The following is a 16,737-nucleotide window of genomic DNA, read 5'->3' as shown; positions in this document are numbered from 1 at the left end:
CACTTTGTCCACCATTGCCATCTTAAGAGCTGCTCTTTCAACTATAAATCTTCTTATGGAGTCCCCCACTTTGCTCACTCACTAGCTTGGACAATACATGCATATCAACAACTACTGCTAGATGAACCTGGATGACACCTGAGAGTAGATAGTACACACAAGCAAGTGAAGAGAGCCAAGGTGCATGGTCACACTCTACGTGCTCAACTCTGTTTGCTGAATTTAACTGCAACTTCGTGCAATGCCTCCTCTTCAATAGCTCTAGAATTTTTGCTTCTACTTGCCTGTCTCATCTTAGGAAGCACTTTGCGGCTGGCCAGGAATTGCCCTTCTGCAACGAACTCACTGGGAACTGTTTTTCTGTCAGGTTATAATCATGTCACTGGACCACATGAATCAGTTGTTGCAAGCTGTATGAATACTCTGAGTTTGTTCATATGCTTGACATGTTTCATTCTTGACCACAGGCTGTAATGTACATCAAAAGCCTTAGTCACTCTGTTGGCTGGGGCATCAGGAAACAGGACTTGGGCCCATAATGCTCCAAAATGCTCCTGTAGCACTCTGTAGCATTATGGACCTAAGTCTTTTTCCTGATGTGCCATGCGCGCGACTTGGGAGTGTTCAGAGCTCATGTACGTTTCACCCATGCTTCTTACACCCTAAAGCAGCCATGAGGCTTGGACAGTGTTCTGCGCACCCATACACTGTTGTGCTGGAGCTCACTATTACTGATGGAGGCTGGATTTGCAGTCTAGGATGCCTGTGCCAACCCTGACTCTGTGCCTGTTGACCACAAAGAACTGTGGCAGAGGCCATGTGATCAGTTGCTGAAACTGATCATGGAGCTCCTGCAAGCAACCTGCAGGACTAGTTCATGTACGGCAGCCTGATGCATCAGCACATTGCTTGGAGTGATAAGCAATACAAGCAGTGTTGAATAAATATCTGTCCTTCTGGCTACATCCATAATACTGTACTTGCACAACCAATCTGGCTGTCAGGTGTCAGACCAATTTACTGCTGACCTTGCCAATGATATTCTCTTGATTTATCGTGACTTCGGAGAGTTTTCGGAAAACTAATTTGGGCGCCTACTGGCCGGATTTGTCGTGCAAGTACAGTATACAAACAAACCATACAAGCAGTAATAAATAAATATTGGTCCTTCTAGCACGCTGGATATACAAACAAGTCATACACCATCTCCTTCCACTTCCCGAGACCCACAGAACCTACATCATTTCTGCCGTATCAGATGTAGGCAACCATAACGGTCGAGCCCGAGATCAAGGCGGAAGTAAGATCCACGTTGTTCTGGTTTATTATGACAGTGTTTGCGCTAGAGGTGTCGACAGAGCCTGAGGGAGTCCCGGCAGACGCACCAGTGAAGGTGACCGTGCCAAAGTTGGCCAAGGGAACGAGGGTCCCACCCACAGAGAAGTCCTCTACGATCCACTCTGCATCCGACATGCATAGAGCGATGGGAGAGGTGGCAATGTCCTCAACGACGGCCATCGCCGTGCTCTGGTTGATGATCTCCGCCGTGCCCGATGTTGCGCTCGTTGCGGTGACGCTTACCGTGAGAATATCGCCCGCGGAGACGCTTATGTCCTCGGCCGGGAAGTCGGCTGCGGCAAAAGGGAACCACTCCCACCAGGCTGCGAGAATACAGAAGGTTTGTCAGCATGCGAGGAGGAGGACAAGGAGCGTGGACTGACCATCATAGGTCACTTGACCATTCTGGATGGTGGTGTCGATACCAGTCTGGAGGATGGCGTTCTGGCAGGAGACGCCATCAATGCCGACCGGACGAATAAATTTTATCGAAGTGACTGGCCGGAACTCGCGCGAGTATAGAAACTCACGGGTTACTGAAAGGGGCCTGAAGGGGTTTTGAACTGTCATCTCGTTTGGATGACGCTTGAGACACTGCAGTGCTAGCAGTTGCGTAACAACTACTGCAGTGATGCACAGGCATTGTCAGGCAATGACGGCGAGGCTTACATGCTCGAAGTCTGGCGTGGCTAATAAGCTCAAGCTCAAGCGCTCAAGGGCCGGCGTCCGAATTTCGTAATTGGCTGGTCATCTATCCCATAACATGTGTCCGCCATAGTGGCGCGGACGCGGTGCCGGGCGAGCCATGCATGACCGTGAACAGCGGCCGCGGAGTCCTGCCAACTCTTCGTTGACCACGCGCGCCACCCTGACTCCTTTGTGTACACGTCTCGCTGCACGATCACGTCTCGTATGCATGCCCAGTCCGCTGTAGCAGGTAGGAACGCGAAAAGCGGTGGCATCGCGTGTGACGCGCGGGGATTCAGCAGGACCCGAAACCGACCTCTTCAGGCTGTCCTTCAACGTCTGAAGATCTGATTTGCGACATTTTGGATCATAACGGCCGCAACGGTGATGTGAAACGGCCCGCCTCCTAAAGCGTGGTGATGCACTCCAGGATCATCATGGCGCACAGGTACTTGCTGGACGGGCCTCCGATGTATATAAGCTTGCCCGACGGGCACAGCCAAACCGCAGACTCCTCGCCTTTCTTGGCTCGACAGCTTCACAGCTGTTTCTACTCTATATCGCTCACACCGCCATGTACTTGATCCTCTCCCTTGTCTGGGCTCTCGCTGCCACAATCGCTGTCTCGCTGCCGACTTCTCAGGAACGTCGCGAGGCCCGCATCGCCCGTCGTGCCCCTATTCGCGACATGCAAACGTCGCCCCCCAATGTGACCGACGTTTTCAGCCAGTCAACCTCGGACAACTGGGCTGGCGCCATCCTCAGTGAGGCTCCGGTGAGTCTCCTCTTATGTCTCTGTGTGTTGCGTGCGCTGACAGGCTTGGCTTCCGCATAGGGCACGTTCACGACCGTCACGGCGTCGTTTATAGTTCCGATACCTAGCATACCTGAGGGCGGGGATCCGGATACAGCCTACTCTGCCTCCATCTGTGTCTTTCAACGCTCTAACAGGGTCACGCCCTTTGGTATCCTGAACCCCACGCGTCAGGCGAGCTGCAAATTGGAGACGTCGGCTTTATGCACAGAGGGGCATTCGCCAGACTCTTCAATTCAGTGTGGTCCCCCGTTATTTATTCTTCCCGTCTTTCAATTGTCTATCCGAACGAGACATGAATTTCAGCAACTACAGCTGCACGGACCTGAGAATGGACGGTATGCACAGACGAGCAGGGAAGTCGAGGTGCGTAGTCATACTCTAACCGTGGGACTCTTCTCGTCGAGCCTAACTGTGGACTGGCACAGCGCATTCTTCCTAGTTGCTGCTATTGCCCATTGCCCACCAGTATCAAATCGGCCTGGTAAGCACTTAAGTTTGCGGCCGGCCGAAGATCGCCCTCATGCGACAAGCTCCCTGCGACCTACATCGAGAGCCCCAGCTGCCTCATTGGCCTCCGTATACGCGGTCTCGTGAATCAATCACACGCCTTCCAGCTGTGATATCCTGCTACGCTTCCGTAGCAAGGATGACATCGTGGTGAGCCTCCTTGCTCCTCGGCTACAACCACCGTTCTGGCCCCAGCCTCTAGATCTCTGCCAGGCGGCGGGTCGAGCATGCAGAGGGGCATCTCTGGGAGAGAGGGCGTGATCGACAGGCTATGGCTGGAGCAAGCTGATATCGGAGAGTCTGCTCTTCGACACGGGAAGAGGGGCCTCAGTGGTCATTATCATCCTTCCTAGTTGCGTCGTTGGTGACTCCACAGAACCTGCTAGTGAGTAAGGTTTTGTTATTGATACTGTAGCAGAGTATTAACCCGCTTATTAGTGGCAAGCACCGACCACGTCCTCTGGCACATGGTCAAGGGCTGCATCGAAATGGGCCGAGCTTCAGACACCCACGATACCGTCGACAGCGCTCTCGTCCCCCATGCCGCCTGCTCGGCCGCTCCCGCAGCGCTCCACCTCCGCGCGACCACCTTGACGTGACCATCTCGGCGTGGCGGCCTGCCTGCCTACCCACCCTCAGCGACTTCCTCTCCACCCTCCCATCCTACACATATGGCATGGAGCACTGCGAGTCCGCCGCCAACTCAAGCGACACGCCGTGGAGGTGCAGGACACCGCACTCTCCAAGTTTCCCCTGCTGCACTTTGTGTTCGGTGACCTGCCGACGAGCATCAAGGCGTCCGAGCCCAGCGACACAAATATGCACGATTCCCTGGCGCCGCGCATGGAGCGGACGTACCGCACGACGCGCTGGTATGCAAGCGCATGGCCTGGCTCGTCGAAGTGAGCATCCTGCCTGCACCCGAGGGCGACGCGCTTCAGAAGCCCGTTGAACGCCCGATGCGCGAAATGTGGACAGTTTAAGAAGTGAGCTCTTACTCGGAAGAGCCACTGCACGCCACAGTTTAGCCCGTATTCCTCGTCATCTACCTCTGGAGAACGGCACAAACGAAGTACATATCTCGTGTCTGGGTAGTGTGGTGAGGGTGTCGGGAAGGTTGTCATTGGTGCGCCCCGAAACTCGCGACTTGATTGTGGTGGACGCTCACCGAGTCACTCGGTGCAGGCTCACCTTCCACATCCATATCCCTTCGATACTCCCGCACCGACGTGCGTACGGGCGCGCGCCGCGTTTTTCAGCCACATGCGCTCGCTGCTAGCGTCTATCCTGTCATGCTCCCCCGGGGCGCGGAGCGATATCCCGGCTTCACGATACCACTGTCCGCGCTGGGCCGGTGCCGCAGAGTGTGCGAGCTGGGAGCCTCGTCATTGCAGATGAAAATTACACGCCCTGGTTCGACCTGCATTCCAACTTACCGGCCTGTATCCACCTCCGCATTGTCCTCAAGACGAGACACGCCCCGGGCGACCACACGAAGGTCCGATCACGTTCGTTCGAGCTCGCAGGCCTTCGGGAGAAGCGCCGCATGGCCAGCATCACGAGTATGCTCGGGGAGGTGCACACGTCGAAGGCTATCGTGGTGTGCCAACTCGACGCGTCTGTCACTCGCGCGCAGATGACATGGATGCAGGGTCGAGTAGGTTTGTGATGGCATGCGTGCTGTCATCGAAGTGTTGGCAGGCGAGCTGGATGACAGACAAGAGTGGCGGGATTCGGCCACTCTTTAGGTAATATTGCGGATACGATAGGTGTTAGCTTATAGTTACTGGATTGATCTTTTCCCTACATGTACCTGACCGTGCGTTGCTCAATGTGATATGTTACGACTACTCTGTCATCTCGCCTACACCTCCTCCGCAAATGCCCACACCTACTACTCGACGGGCTGATCCAGAGACCGCGCGGAGAGTGTGCTGGTCAGTAGCCTGCTATGGTTTTTCGCGAATTCAACAAGGTGCGCAGGTTGAAACTGTCGTCAATGGGCTGTACGCCACCTTCTTTGCAAACAATCACGCAATGCCGGCTTATTGGCGAATGCGGTAATTTAGACATCAGCAGGTGAGTCAGAGGCAGGTAAGAGGAAGCGCCAGATGCTCTCGTACAGCTTGCATACTGCGGCTACTACGATAGATTTTGCCTATAATCCATGAACTCGAAGCTTACGCTGTACTCACTTCAAGTTGTTGTGCGTAACTAGATACACTACGACCCGATCTCCGCCCTCCGGTTCTCCTTCGTCCTGTTGAATGCCTCCATGTACCTATCGACGTGCTTGCTCCTGGCCAGGGCCTCTTCACTCGACAAATACACCACCCCTGTATCCTTACTCACTAGTCCTAGCTTCCGCAATTTCCTGCCCTGGCCCGAGCCCATTTTAATCACACCCCACTTGATCACCTCAAGAGCCTTCTTGCCCCGCAACTCCCGCTCTCCGACCACCTCAACTGCAACCCAGATTGTGCCCCAGAGCTCGACACGGAGTAGGCGATACGGGACACTTGAGACAAGACATCCGTGTCTTCTGGTAGTGGAGACTTGCGCAGTGATAGGATCAGTGCGGCCGTAGAAGCGGAGTTGAAGTACTTGCGGTCCGCTGCCTTGGTGCGTGTCGTCGGGTGGGGATATGATGTAGCACGGCTCGGTGGCAGATGGAACATGGTGATACTGTCCTGGCTCGTTGGTGTAAACGTCTAGAGGATCCTTCAGCTTCAGCTCCAGCTGCCCCCAACGGAAATCCGCCGCCAGTCGGGACGTCAATCTGAGAAACCCTGCCCATGAGATAAACAGTCCGAACGGCACGTCAGACTCGTATCGCACGAAAAGGGATGTCCGCTGCGATGTATCCATGTGCTTGATGAGCAACGCCCATGCGGACTCCAAGGAAGCCGATCGATCATAGAGCGGCAGCGTCGGGCACCCCAGGAAATAAGCGAGACCAGCGATCCTGTCGACGTCGGTGGTGCAGTGGCGATTCCTGATGGCTTCAATGGCATGGAAACCCGTCAGACTTTGCAAGACGTCCTGCAGCCGAGAAAAGAACTTCGGGCCATCGGCGTGAGGCGTCGCAGTGAGCCCACCGGGCAACCAGCCCCACCGGGTCTCCTGCACGGTCCACACGCGACTGAACCAGTGCCGATCCGACTCGACAACTGCTGGCGACGGATCGAACGGCAAGCCCAAGCCGTTGAAATACGTGATGCACGGTCTCTCACGTGGCTTGGCTCGGTAGATGTGACCGATGGTGGGCACGTCCAGCTTCCATTCCTCGAGCCGAGTTTTGTCGTCGTCCTTGACGCCCCCCTGCCATAAACAGGAGACGTCGAGCCAGACGTACATGGCGCCCATGTTGAGCAGCTCGATGCGGACGTGGTCGAGGGAGGTACCACGCGGAAGCGAGACAGGCCATTGGTATCCGTTGATCGCAGTCATGACGGGCTCGCGCTCTTGTTCGTGGACCCAGCTGTGTGACACCGTCCACAGGTTACTGGGCAACCAACCGTCGTCCTCGCGATCTGCCCGAGGCATGACATGGAATGGGAGGACTCGGTTGCTATACAGGTCCCACACGCGTCGAGGAGGGATTCCGGAATCTTGGATGGTGTGGCCACGAATGGTACCGTCCCGCCTTTCCTTGACCTTATCACGACGATCCTTCATCCTGGCGAGTGCTGCGGCAGAATCTTCAGACGACCGCCAGTATGACCACTCCGAGCGTAGCGTGCCGTACACCTCCCCAAAGTCATGCAAAGTGCTGAGCTCATACTCCAAGCAGTCACGAACGCCGGGGGCTTTGAGCGTATACGACGTACCGAGGACTTTGTTGAGTTTGGCGAGCAGATCGCCGATTGGTAAGCGGTCACAAGGGATGTCTGCGAGAGCATTGGGTATTGCACCTTGGCCAACATGCATCTGCTGGAGAGGAACGGTGGAGAGAGTGGAGGGAGTGGAAGGAGTGAGAGTATAGATCTCGCCTATGCCCGAACACTCTGACCGGAAGAGGTGGCGGATAGACACGATGCCAGAGGCGGCCATCTGCATCGAGCCCCAGATAATGGTCCTTCTGTCCTGCGCGCTGTCCTGCTCGCTGACCCGCTGATCTATGAATTCAGAGACTGTCACTAGCGCGGTGCTGCGTGTCCACGGGATGTAGTCGCATGAGAGACAGACAGATGTCCCTGACAGCTCAAAGAAGACCCTCGACTGCCTCAGCGATTTATGTTCCGTGGCGGTCTGATTGAGGATTGGGCCTTCGTATGAGCATGGAAACATAATTAATAGTTATGAGCCACACCTGCACAACTTCATCTCCAGAGATACTCTGCTGAAATCAATCACTACATGAGCATCAATATCCTGAACCGAGATGGAGAAACTTACGCCATTGGGAGGGCTGTCACCTTTCAAATCAGAGTCTGGCACCACATCAGAATCCTTGTATGCGGCGAACTGCCGACGTCTAGCCTCGTACTTGGCGATTCCAGCCCTGGAGCGTGATGTGTACGGGAAAAAGGGGTGGCCAACGTCGTGCTTAAGACGCACATCTGGGTCTGATATGCACCACGAGCAGAAAGCAAAGTCCGAACATGAGAGGCACTTGTGTTGGGCCAACGATGCCTTGACACCGCAATTTCGACAGCGCGGCGCATTCGGTAATGCACAGACAGCCTCGAAAGCGCCGATATCCCATGGGTACTCGACAGGGAAAAAGCGATGCCTGATGCCGTGCTCCGAGCGCCGTCTCAAAGACGAGATGCAGAGGTGACAGAGGGAAAAGTCAGGACACTCCAGGCACTGGTGCCGGATACGAAAGGTGCGACATCGACATCCGCTGCACTTGATCTGGCCCTCGGCGGTGTCACGCTCCGAGGAGGAATCTGGCCCGGATTCGAGCCGTGCCGTAGGCGACTCCAGTGGGTTGAAGCTATGTAGAGGATTGTGGGACATGCGGACTTGCGGATCGCTCACGCAAGCCGTACAAATTCCATAGTCATCGCAGTCGACGCAGCAGTGTTCGATCGGGTGTCTATTGCACTCGCTGCATTTTCCGCTAGAACGTTGACTGATTGCATCGTAGGAGGCGCGTCTCGTCACATCTCTTTGGGGAAGGGGAACAGTCTCATCTTCAGGAGAAGTCGGAGGGGTGTGAGTACTGTCTCGTGCGGCAAGGAATTTCGCTTCTTCTCCTGGACTTCTAATAGGGAAGAAATCGTGGGAGACATGATGAGGGGAACGCTTCTCGATTGTATTGAAGCATGGAGAGCAGAAATTAAAGTTGTCGCATGAGAGGCACTTGTAGCGTACGCCGACGACTGGCCCTGCGCTGCAGCCATCGCATCTGACGAAATGAATGTTGTATGATACTACCGATGCATCACGAAATGCGCGGTGGTCCCAGGGGTACTCGATTAGAAGGAATGTATGGGTATATTCATGTTGAAAACGAAGTGACACGACGGATATGCAGTCTTGGCAGAGGTCGAAGTCGATGCATTCCACACACTTGTGACGTACACCGAAGATCGATTTTCCGCAACCGCGGCATACTACTCCCTGATGCTCCACGCCTGGGAGAGCCTAACGTAATTGTTGTGAGTCTATGTAGGATGAATGTCCAATGCGGGATCTCACCGGCCGTGTGTCGCTGGATTTCACCGGCTGCGGGTCACGGTCGCTGGACCTCGCTGGCTGCGAGTCGCCAGACTGCGGGTTGCTAGGCTGTGAGCCGCAGGGCTGTCGGTTACTGGACCGCGAGTCGTTGAGCTGTGGGCTGCTAGATCTTGCTGGCAGCAGGTCGCCGGATTGCGGATCGCTGGGCTGCGAGTCCCCAAATTTCGCTGGCTGCGGGTCGTTTAATGTCGTGGGTGGCAATTTGCTCAGCCGCCGGTCACTGAGCTCAGACTGCGAGTCGCCGGGCTGTATCGACGACATATTTACTCATACACCAGTGTCTTACTCCAAAACCTACATATTCTCATAAGTATGGCTGGGCGCGACGTGAATGCTGCAACTCACGATGTTATCGTGTCAGAGGAGTAGCTTGCTCCAAGGAATGCGATGCTCCCGAGCTGCTGAATGGATGTGCGCGCAGCTGGCCGCTGTCTCGATGTCGAATGTATGTCTCGAAGCAGGATAGTGTACGGATATGTCGTTCAAGAGCTTTACGGGACCGTAGCTTGGTCTAAGGCAGAGTGAAGAGCAAGCACAGTGCAAAGATCGATCGTCCGTCTCGTGGGAAGTTCCCACTACAGCTCGGTCAAACCTTGCTTACACGTGTGTTTTAGCACTTGACAGAAAGCAGCCATAGCTATTTTCATAAATAGAGAGAGCATAGGTACCAAGGACGCGGACGGAATACTCAACGGGACTTACAGCCAAGGCTCACCGAGGACGTCGTTGATGAGGAACTGCCGGCCGACAGGCAGGTGGAAGTACGTTGAAGGCTTGAAGCTATCATCGTTGACAAAAGCGCCGATCTGAGCCTGGCCCACGTCGTTCATGCCGTACATTGGTCAGCGACGGCTACGCCGCGGACGTCGTGCGAGAGGCGTCCAATTTGCGGTCAGATCTAAAGCCCACGGTGTTTACGCCGGTGCCATGACAAGAAGCGCAGCCGTTCACCGACGCTCACGTGCGGAGGATTTGGCGCGCAGGCGCACGTCGAGGGCTGCGAGGGCACGGTCGAGATGCCTGGTGGTGCGCTTGAGGAGATGCTGGAGGCTCGGAGATGTTATCCTCGCCGAGGGTACATGTGAGCGTGTCATTGGCGGGCCTGGGAGTAGTAGTCTGAGTGACAGTTTGTGACACTGCGAGTGTTATTATTATTGAGCAGGCTGAAATGCTCTGCTCACAGTCGTTGATAATACTGTAGACAGCTTCGGAAACACAGGTCGTGGAACCGAGCGCGCAAGGAAGCCCTGACATAGGATGGAAAATCAAACATTACGACAGAATTTGAAAAGTACATGCAATAACCCGCCTGACTGATACGGCGAGACTTACATGCCCAAAGTCTGGCGTGGATAATGAGCTGCTCAAGCTCGGCGCTCAAGCGCTCAAGCTTTAACTTGCTTCAAGGGTCGGCATCCGAATTTCGAAATTGGCTGGTCATCCATCCCATAACATGCGTCCGCCATACTACCGCCATAGCTATTCTGCTAATCTGCATCACATACTCCAACTCGTCCTCCATGTTCTTCCTCCGTCGGCCTACGTCGGTTCCCGATGAAATTTATTCGTCTTGTCTGGCAACGCTCTACCAGGGTCACGCCCTCTGGTATCCTGAACCCCACGCGTCAGGCGAGCTGCAAATCGGAGACGTCGGCTTCGTGCACAGAGGGGCATTCGCCAGACTCTTCAATTTGGACACCTCTGCACCTGACAAGAAGGTCACGTTCTGGGACCCGCCGTTCGAGATCACCGATCCAGGCGTGCTCAAGCTCGATCCTGGGCGTCCCTGCCCACTATCGCAGTCATGGAGTTGAGATCAAGCAGGGAGATGCCTCAGTAGACATGCAAGCGCACCTGCTCGCTTGATGAATCTATCCTATTGACGGTCTGTAGAGCGCCTGGTGCCAATGTATCTGCGACACTGAGCGCGGAGTACGCGTGCAAGACAGCCGAAGGCGCCGCGGTCCTTGAGCTGAAGAGCGAGGCGTATGCTGAAGCGATATTCGAGAACTTGTCGCTGAAGGAGTACATCGTCCGACACCATGGCGAATGGTACAACTATGCCAGGGGCAAACTCCACCAAGATGTCAAGTAAAGGAACATTGTCATGATCTGCGGCCGGTTTAAGACCGAAGCCGGTTGGACGGCGGTTGCCTTCAGCAACACGAGCACGAGTTCCAGGACGTCGGTCGGAGCCCAGGCTGGTAGCATTGCAGGGGCGAATTTGAGCGCACTGAATACGACTTCCATGACTGGTCCGACGATGCGAAGGCAGGGTGAGGACTACTCTGCGAAAGCCTCCGAATTTGCTGTACAATCATCCGACCCTCCTGCGAACGCGTCCAATCCCGTTGCGAATGCGCCCGGTCTCACTGTTCCAGAGCCGAAGAGAACCAGTCCGTCTTTGTCAGACGCTACAAGATGGAAAGGCGGTTTGGAGAGCTGAAAGAAATTGTCGCTGGCGCGGGCTACCACCGGCTTCTGGATGCAGGAGATGCAAGGAGTGGCGCCGCGGCGGAAGGGATCGTGGCGCAGGAAGTGGGAGATGTCGATGAGACGAGCATTGTAGAATTTGAGAGTGAGGTACGCCTTCCGTCGCCATAAATCGCGAGGCTCGCTGACTGATGAAGCATCAGGGCGAAGTCCCTGATCCATTAGATGTCCTTCTTGACTATATACTCGAGGTATGTCCGCTCCGTAGCTCAACCCATCGTGCTGCGATGCTAAGCAAGAGGTGTATTGCAACAGACGACCGACGTCGAGACCGCTATAGCGAGTGATGACGATGTGTGGAGTATTGTCGTACGTGTCATGACACAAATCTGGCACGGGAAAACAAAGCTTATTCTCGGTCAGGGCGGGAAGTCGGTGGTAGATTTTGCAAGCTATCTTCGTCATACGCAGCCTCCGGTCCAGGTCATCGGCACGGGTGAGCCTCTCATCTGCTAGTAGTAATGGTCTCTGACTGGCACGACTCTCCGCACAGTCGGATCACTATCTATGGAAGATGTTATCTCTCACGAGCAAGCACTCGGATTTACTCGTCGGGTCATCACCGCGTCCGATTCGGCGGAGTGGCCGGATGCCTCCATAGACGGGGTCGGTTGCCAGTGCTTGAAGGATGGGCGCGTCTTCATCGGCCCCTCAAATGCGGAGACTCGGCCTCTCAACTTGCAGCGGCTAGCCTTTACCGATTCACGAAATCCATCTCACCGCTGTCACTCCCTCGCTCTGTCGGCGGACGGCAAGTTTCTGGCGGCATCGTTCAACAGTGTCGACGTCCTCGTATGACGTCTATCCAACGGTCTCCTGGTTCAACGTCTACACCGCCAAGGCCACACAGAAAGCGTTTCCGCTCTCTGCTTCTCCCTCATCGACTACACCCTTGTCTCAGGTTCTGATGACGGGACCGTAATTGTGTGGGATACTCGATGCGGCCACGTACTTCTACATCTGGTGCACGGCGAGCCAGTGGGTAGCATTGCATATGCTCCTCAAAACGCGCTCATTGCCACTGGTTCTGCCACCAACGGATCCATGAAGGTTTGGGATGCCTCGAGTGGAGCGTGTCTGCATTCCTTCAGCGTTGATGGAAAACTATACATGCTCGCCTTCTCCCCGCACAGCTCATGTCTCTGTGTCGACCTGGGCGCATTTTGCATCCTCTATGACATTCACACCTATGCACGTACTGCTACTTTACAGCATGATGTCGAGAAATGGCTCCAGTCGTCGATGTCTCATCAAGGCGACTGCATTGTCACCGGCTCGGCGTTGAACATCCCGGGACCAGTGAAGATTTGGAGCACGGCGACTGGCGAAGAGCTGCTCACGATTGACCACCCGAAGAAGCTCTCACGTCCCGTGGCATTCTCCCCAGACGGGGCCGAGGTGGTGGCGGGCTGTGACGCGGATACGACAGCCGTCACTTACGATTAACGCACGGGCCAGCTACGTCGTGTCTTCAAGCTCACAGAGCCAGCATTTTGCGCGGCCTACTCCCCAGATGGAGACTATGTCGCTTTTGGTGCCTGGGGCAGTAGGGATGTGGAGCTGTACGATACGAAGACTGGAGCATTTCTCGCAAAGTTTGATGGAGCGACCCGGGGAGGAGATGGGGGTATTAGGGAGATTTGGTTTCCATCTAATGACACAGTCTTAGCACGATTTTGGGGTGCTTCCTTACTTCTGTACAATATCCAGGATGTGTTGCGAATGCGATAGCACAGCATTGGTGTAGCGATACCTGCCTGGCTTGATGCACTATAACAGCGTAGACTCATTGTCGGAAATACATGGTGAGCATGACGTGACGCTAGCATGCAGCGCGAGCATAGATCGTACATAACACGCAACGCGGAGGCCTGAGGCCTGAGACATATACACTATGTATTGAGGATACCACACAGAGAGCCCAGCCTTAATTTGTGGCCAGGCATTGCAACTACGGACTATTGCTCGGCCAGTACGGCCGGGAGTCTTCCCTGCCGAAGAATAGACAGGGAAGGTGGCTCTTAGGTGGCTCTTCTGCCCGCCGCGTACAGTGACAGCGCAAAAATACAACGAAAAGCCGAAATCCCAGTGACGCCGCTTATATTCAGACAGGAAAGAAGTTTGCTATTCGGATGTCTTTCATACAAAGTCACCATAACAAAGAATGACAACAAAATATTCTACAGAATACAGCCCATATGCAAAAGGCCTCATCGGACAAAACAAACCACAAGAGTATGACAAGACGCCGCTCAGCCGATCATGCCCTCGTTGTCCGACACCGCGCTAGACGAACAGTTCGGCAACCCGCCAAGCTCGTTGTACCGCGCAACCCGAAGCCGCTGCGCAGGCGGGACCGTCTTGTCCTGTAGGCCGTGCTGGATGCCGCCGTGCAAGATCCCGACGCGCTTCATTGACAGCAACTATAACTTCGACGTCAACAAAATCACGCTGGGAACTGATAAAAGCTGCACTCACATTGTGCGCCGCGTTCGAGTGGCCGTATACGCCGCCGAAGAACGCCGCCGTCGCATCCTTGCCGATGTACTTCACCAGCAGGTGTCGCCCGCCGGGGTGCTCGTCCACAAAGTCAGCGACGTCGTGGATGAAGCCGGCGATGACGACGAGTGCACGTTTAACGGCCTGTTCCTGGACTGGACGCGCGTCAGTAGACGTTGCTGGGTAGTGCAAAACACAAAGTTGAACGTACAGCTCTCCCAGCTGATCACTGGGAGCTCCTGGATGTCGCGCGCCCACGTAAGGCCATCCTGCGTCGCCCGCAGCCGCTTCAGCTCCATCGTCAGCTGGCCCTTCTTGACTTCATTCTCCGGGAACACCTTCAGGTGGCTCGCCAGGCCCAGCTGCGCGCACACCCAGATGAACCATTTCGTCGGGTCGTACTGGTACCACCTGATCGCGTTCCGGTAGTCCATCGGGAACTGGTGGTGGAAGTTGTGGTAGCCTTCACCGACGCTGACGAGTGCGGTGATGAAGTGGTCGCGCGGCGTATGATTGTCATCGAAAGGTGTCTCGCCGAACCAGTGTGCGAGCGAGTTGACGCAAAAAGTAGACTATGCGGAGGTTTATATATGCATACATGCGCGAATAGGAGCGGAGTCACGCACGTGGTGGACAAAACACAGACGGGCCGCACCCGCGAAGAAGAACCCACCCCTCCAGTCACCCCACCCAATCCCGGTGACAACAGTGGGCAAGACCAAGCCAAACCCAAGGATGAGCCACATATACCACCGTTGCTGCCACTGGATCACAGAGTCCTTGCTCAGGTCGCTGACATCGGCCACACCAGGCTTGTATCGGGGCTTGATGATTATCCAGCCGACGTGGGAGTACCAGAAGCCCTTGTGTGCGTTGTACGGGTCGAGTTCGGTGTCAGTATAGCGGTGGTGGGCGCGGTGGCCACGACACCACCACTTGACTGAGCCTTGGATAGCGCCGGTACCCGCGGCCGCGAGGAAGTACTTGAGAGGCTTTGAGGCATTGTATGACCGGTGTGCCCATAGACGGTGGTAGCCGGCAGTGATACCTAGGCGGCAGTTTGGCACGAGAAGACGAGTTGAATATGTGAGGGCAACATACCGATACCCGTTATGAAGTAGTAGATGACACTCCAGACGAATGTCTGCCACTGCATCTTGACTGTGAAGAGGCCATAGATGGCGACAGAGGGAATGATAGTAAGGACGGCGAGGTTCAGCCACTGTATGTTCTCGAAGAGGTTTTCAAGGGTGACCGGAGGCAGAGGCTCCTGGTTCTTGAGAGTCCAGGAGACATAGTTATCGGGAATGTTGTTGTCTGCAGGTGCCTCTTCCTTAACAGAGTGCTTGAGCTTCGGATCCGGGCCTCGCGATAGCGATGCCGTTCGCGTCTCTACGACGGAGGACATGACGGAGGTTTTGAAGAGCAGGAAGGAGAGGAGAGGATAAGAAAAGCGGACCGGTCCTGCGGCGTTTTATAATCCTGGATGCGCTATTTCTTTTTTCCTCGCGCATCCGCGACTTCGTGTCCATTGCACTACGGGCATGAGCTGGTTTCAGATCACCTGAAATGTCCTGGTCAAGCCATCAAAACTGTTTCATTTTCGAAAATGATAAATTTTGTGTAGCCTGAAATGAACCTGAAATGACTCAATATGGCTACATTTCAGTACAGCAAAGAGTTCATGTTTCAGGAGACTTTGTGGCGCTATTCAGGACATCTGAAAGAACATATGTAGAAATCATTTCCGCCTCATGTTTGCAATGAGGAAAGGTCCGGGCAAGGAAAACTTTTGATGGTCCTGAAATTGCCATTTCTGATGGATTTTGAAGCTATCTTACACAGCTGCACGGATGAGACTGTGGTGACAGTATCTGGGAGATATTGAACATCACGCGGGCGCGATTTCGGTCATTCGAGAATCTGATCGTTGAGCGTTGGTTTTTGTCTGACCATATCATACAAGTTTCAAGATACTCCGCATCCGAGAATCTGACCATATTCTCTACACCCAAGAATCGTGAGTCCGCCCGTCAGAAATTCTGCGCCTAAGACTTGTGCAAATGAGTTTTTGTGCTCGCAGCACTGAACTGTGGGGAACTAGGCATGTCACTTCAGAGGCTCTTCACCACGACGCGAGCACATGTGTACGCGAGCTTGACAGCCGTGTCGATTTCAACCTACGTCCATGCCTGCCAGTATCCTGAGTGTATCGAACACGTCTTTATGTCGAAACCGCGCAAATCCACCCTTGCCTCCTTCATCGCCCCCCGAGTATGATCGGCCCACCAATCGTGTTTCGGTTCTGCCTCTACGCAACACCTTTGGCACATCATACACCTTGTTGAGCTTGCCAAATGCATCATGCCCATGTCAACCGCTCCGCCCGCATATACTGGCCGGCCTTGCTGAACTGCCCGGGGCTGATCAGGCTGCGGCTGACGACCAACTAGAGATGAATCCCCCAGGGTCTATTCATGACCTCAGCTACCTAGCAATCCGCTCGACCAGGTATTTGACAACTAAGCTGGACTGACTGGGGCAGCCAAGTCCACATTCTTCTGAGTGATCACTACCCGCGCAAGCAGAGATGCTCCTTGCACCCCCGGCACCCTCAGATAGCTCTAGTACCAAAGCAAAACCTGATTTGGAGATGCAGTGGTCTCCTTGAGGATGACCACGATACTGGCAGCATACCGGTCTTGTGG

At 54.7% G+C, this 16,737-nt stretch overlaps 7 protein-coding genes across 7 annotated transcripts; 3 read left to right on the top strand and 4 right to left on the bottom strand.

Annotated features, from left to right (window-relative positions):
* Nucleotides 1–1,254: 1,254 nt before the first annotated feature.
* Nucleotides 1,255–1,908, bottom strand: PHACADRAFT_91184 (uncharacterized protein; the record flags this gene model as incomplete). The annotated part of the gene is made up of 2 exons (XM_007394754.1): nucleotides 1,255–1,661; nucleotides 1,722–1,908. The coding sequence occupies 2 exons, from the start codon at nucleotides 1,906–1,908 to the stop codon at nucleotides 1,255–1,257; spliced, it is 594 nt and encodes a 197-aa protein (XP_007394816.1).
* Nucleotides 1,909–3,424: 1,516 nt separating this feature from the next.
* On the top strand, nucleotides 3,425–3,979 carry PHACADRAFT_254426 (uncharacterized protein; the record flags this gene model as incomplete). Its single annotated transcript, XM_007394753.1, has 2 exons — nucleotides 3,425–3,734; nucleotides 3,788–3,979. Coding segments are annotated over exons 1-2 (157 nt in total), but the record flags the coding sequence as incomplete, so codon positions are not given.
* A 1,435-nt stretch (nucleotides 3,980–5,414) lies between these two features.
* On the bottom strand, nucleotides 5,415–7,615 carry PHACADRAFT_254424 (uncharacterized protein). The gene has a single exon (XM_007394752.1). It carries the CDS (start codon nucleotides 7,406–7,408, stop codon nucleotides 5,573–5,575), a length of 1,836 nt encoding a protein of 611 aa, XP_007394814.1. The 5' UTR covers nucleotides 7,409–7,615; the 3' UTR covers nucleotides 5,415–5,572.
* A 174-nt stretch (nucleotides 7,616–7,789) lies between these two features.
* On the bottom strand, nucleotides 7,790–9,652 carry PHACADRAFT_142058 (uncharacterized protein; the record flags this gene model as incomplete). Its single annotated transcript, XM_007394751.1, has 2 exons — nucleotides 9,383–9,652; nucleotides 7,790–9,331 (listed from the first exon to the last, which is right to left on the bottom strand). A coding segment is annotated over exon 2 (525 nt), but the record flags the coding sequence as incomplete, so codon positions are not given.
* Nucleotides 9,653–10,433: 781 nt separating this feature from the next.
* On the top strand, nucleotides 10,434–13,310 carry PHACADRAFT_208150 (uncharacterized protein). Its single transcript, XM_007394750.1, has 6 exons — nucleotides 10,434–11,620; nucleotides 11,674–11,721; nucleotides 11,786–11,839; nucleotides 11,894–11,966; nucleotides 12,024–12,308; nucleotides 12,372–13,310. Exons 1-6 carry the CDS (start codon nucleotides 11,459–11,461, stop codon nucleotides 12,974–12,976), a joined length of 1,227 nt encoding a protein of 408 aa, XP_007394812.1. The 5' UTR covers nucleotides 10,434–11,458; the 3' UTR covers nucleotides 12,977–13,310.
* Nucleotides 13,311–13,641: 331 nt separating this feature from the next.
* Nucleotides 13,642–15,457, bottom strand: PHACADRAFT_119110 (uncharacterized protein). Its single transcript, XM_007394749.1, has 5 exons — nucleotides 15,131–15,457; nucleotides 14,656–15,077; nucleotides 14,241–14,601; nucleotides 14,009–14,184; nucleotides 13,642–13,953 (listed from the first exon to the last, which is right to left on the bottom strand). The coding sequence occupies exons 1-5, from the start codon at nucleotides 15,435–15,437 to the stop codon at nucleotides 13,783–13,785; spliced, it is 1,437 nt and encodes a 478-aa protein (XP_007394811.1). The 5' UTR covers nucleotides 15,438–15,457; the 3' UTR covers nucleotides 13,642–13,782.
* Nucleotides 15,458–16,193: 736 nt separating this feature from the next.
* PHACADRAFT_254419 (uncharacterized protein) lies at nucleotides 16,194–16,565 on the top strand (the record flags this gene model as incomplete). Its single annotated transcript, XM_007394748.1, has 2 exons — nucleotides 16,194–16,331; nucleotides 16,461–16,565. Coding segments are annotated over 2 exons (243 nt in total), but the record flags the coding sequence as incomplete, so codon positions are not given.
* Nucleotides 16,566–16,737: the final 172 nt, after the last annotated feature.

Source organism: Phanerochaete carnosa (assembly GCF_000300595.1).
Source record: "Phanerochaete carnosa HHB-10118-sp unplaced genomic scaffold PHACAscaffold_4, whole genome shotgun sequence".
Classification (NCBI taxonomy): Eukaryota; Fungi; Basidiomycota; class Agaricomycetes; order Polyporales; family Phanerochaetaceae; genus Phanerochaete; species Phanerochaete carnosa.
This window is presented reverse-complemented; position numbering and strand designations above follow the sequence as displayed.

Coding starts and splice junctions, on each gene's coding strand:
- PHACADRAFT_254424 (XM_007394752.1), bottom strand. CDS start 7,408: ATGCAGATGGCCGCCTCTGGCATCGTGTCTATCCGCCACCTCTTCCGG.
- PHACADRAFT_208150 (XM_007394750.1), top strand. CDS start 11,459: ATGGAAAGGCGGTTTGGAGAGCTGAAAGAAATTGTCGCTGGCGCGGGC. Junction 11,621..11,673: donor TTGTAGAATTTGAGAGTGAG/GTACGCCTTCCG, acceptor ATGAAGCATCAG/GGCGAAGTCCCTGATCCATT. Junction 11,967..12,023: donor GGTCCAGGTCATCGGCACGG/GTGAGCCTCTCA, acceptor CTCTCCGCACAG/TCGGATCACTATCTATGGAA.
- PHACADRAFT_119110 (XM_007394749.1), bottom strand. CDS start 15,437: ATGTCCTCCGTCGTAGAGACGCGAACGGCATCGCTATCGCGAGGCCCG. Junction 14,602..14,655: donor GTCTGTGTTTTGTCCACCAC/GTGCGTGACTCC, acceptor ACCTCCGCATAG/TCTACTTTTTGCGTCAACTC. Junction 14,185..14,240: donor AGTGATCAGCTGGGAGAGCT/GTACGTTCAACT, acceptor ACGCGCGTCCAG/TCCAGGAACAGGCCGTTAAA.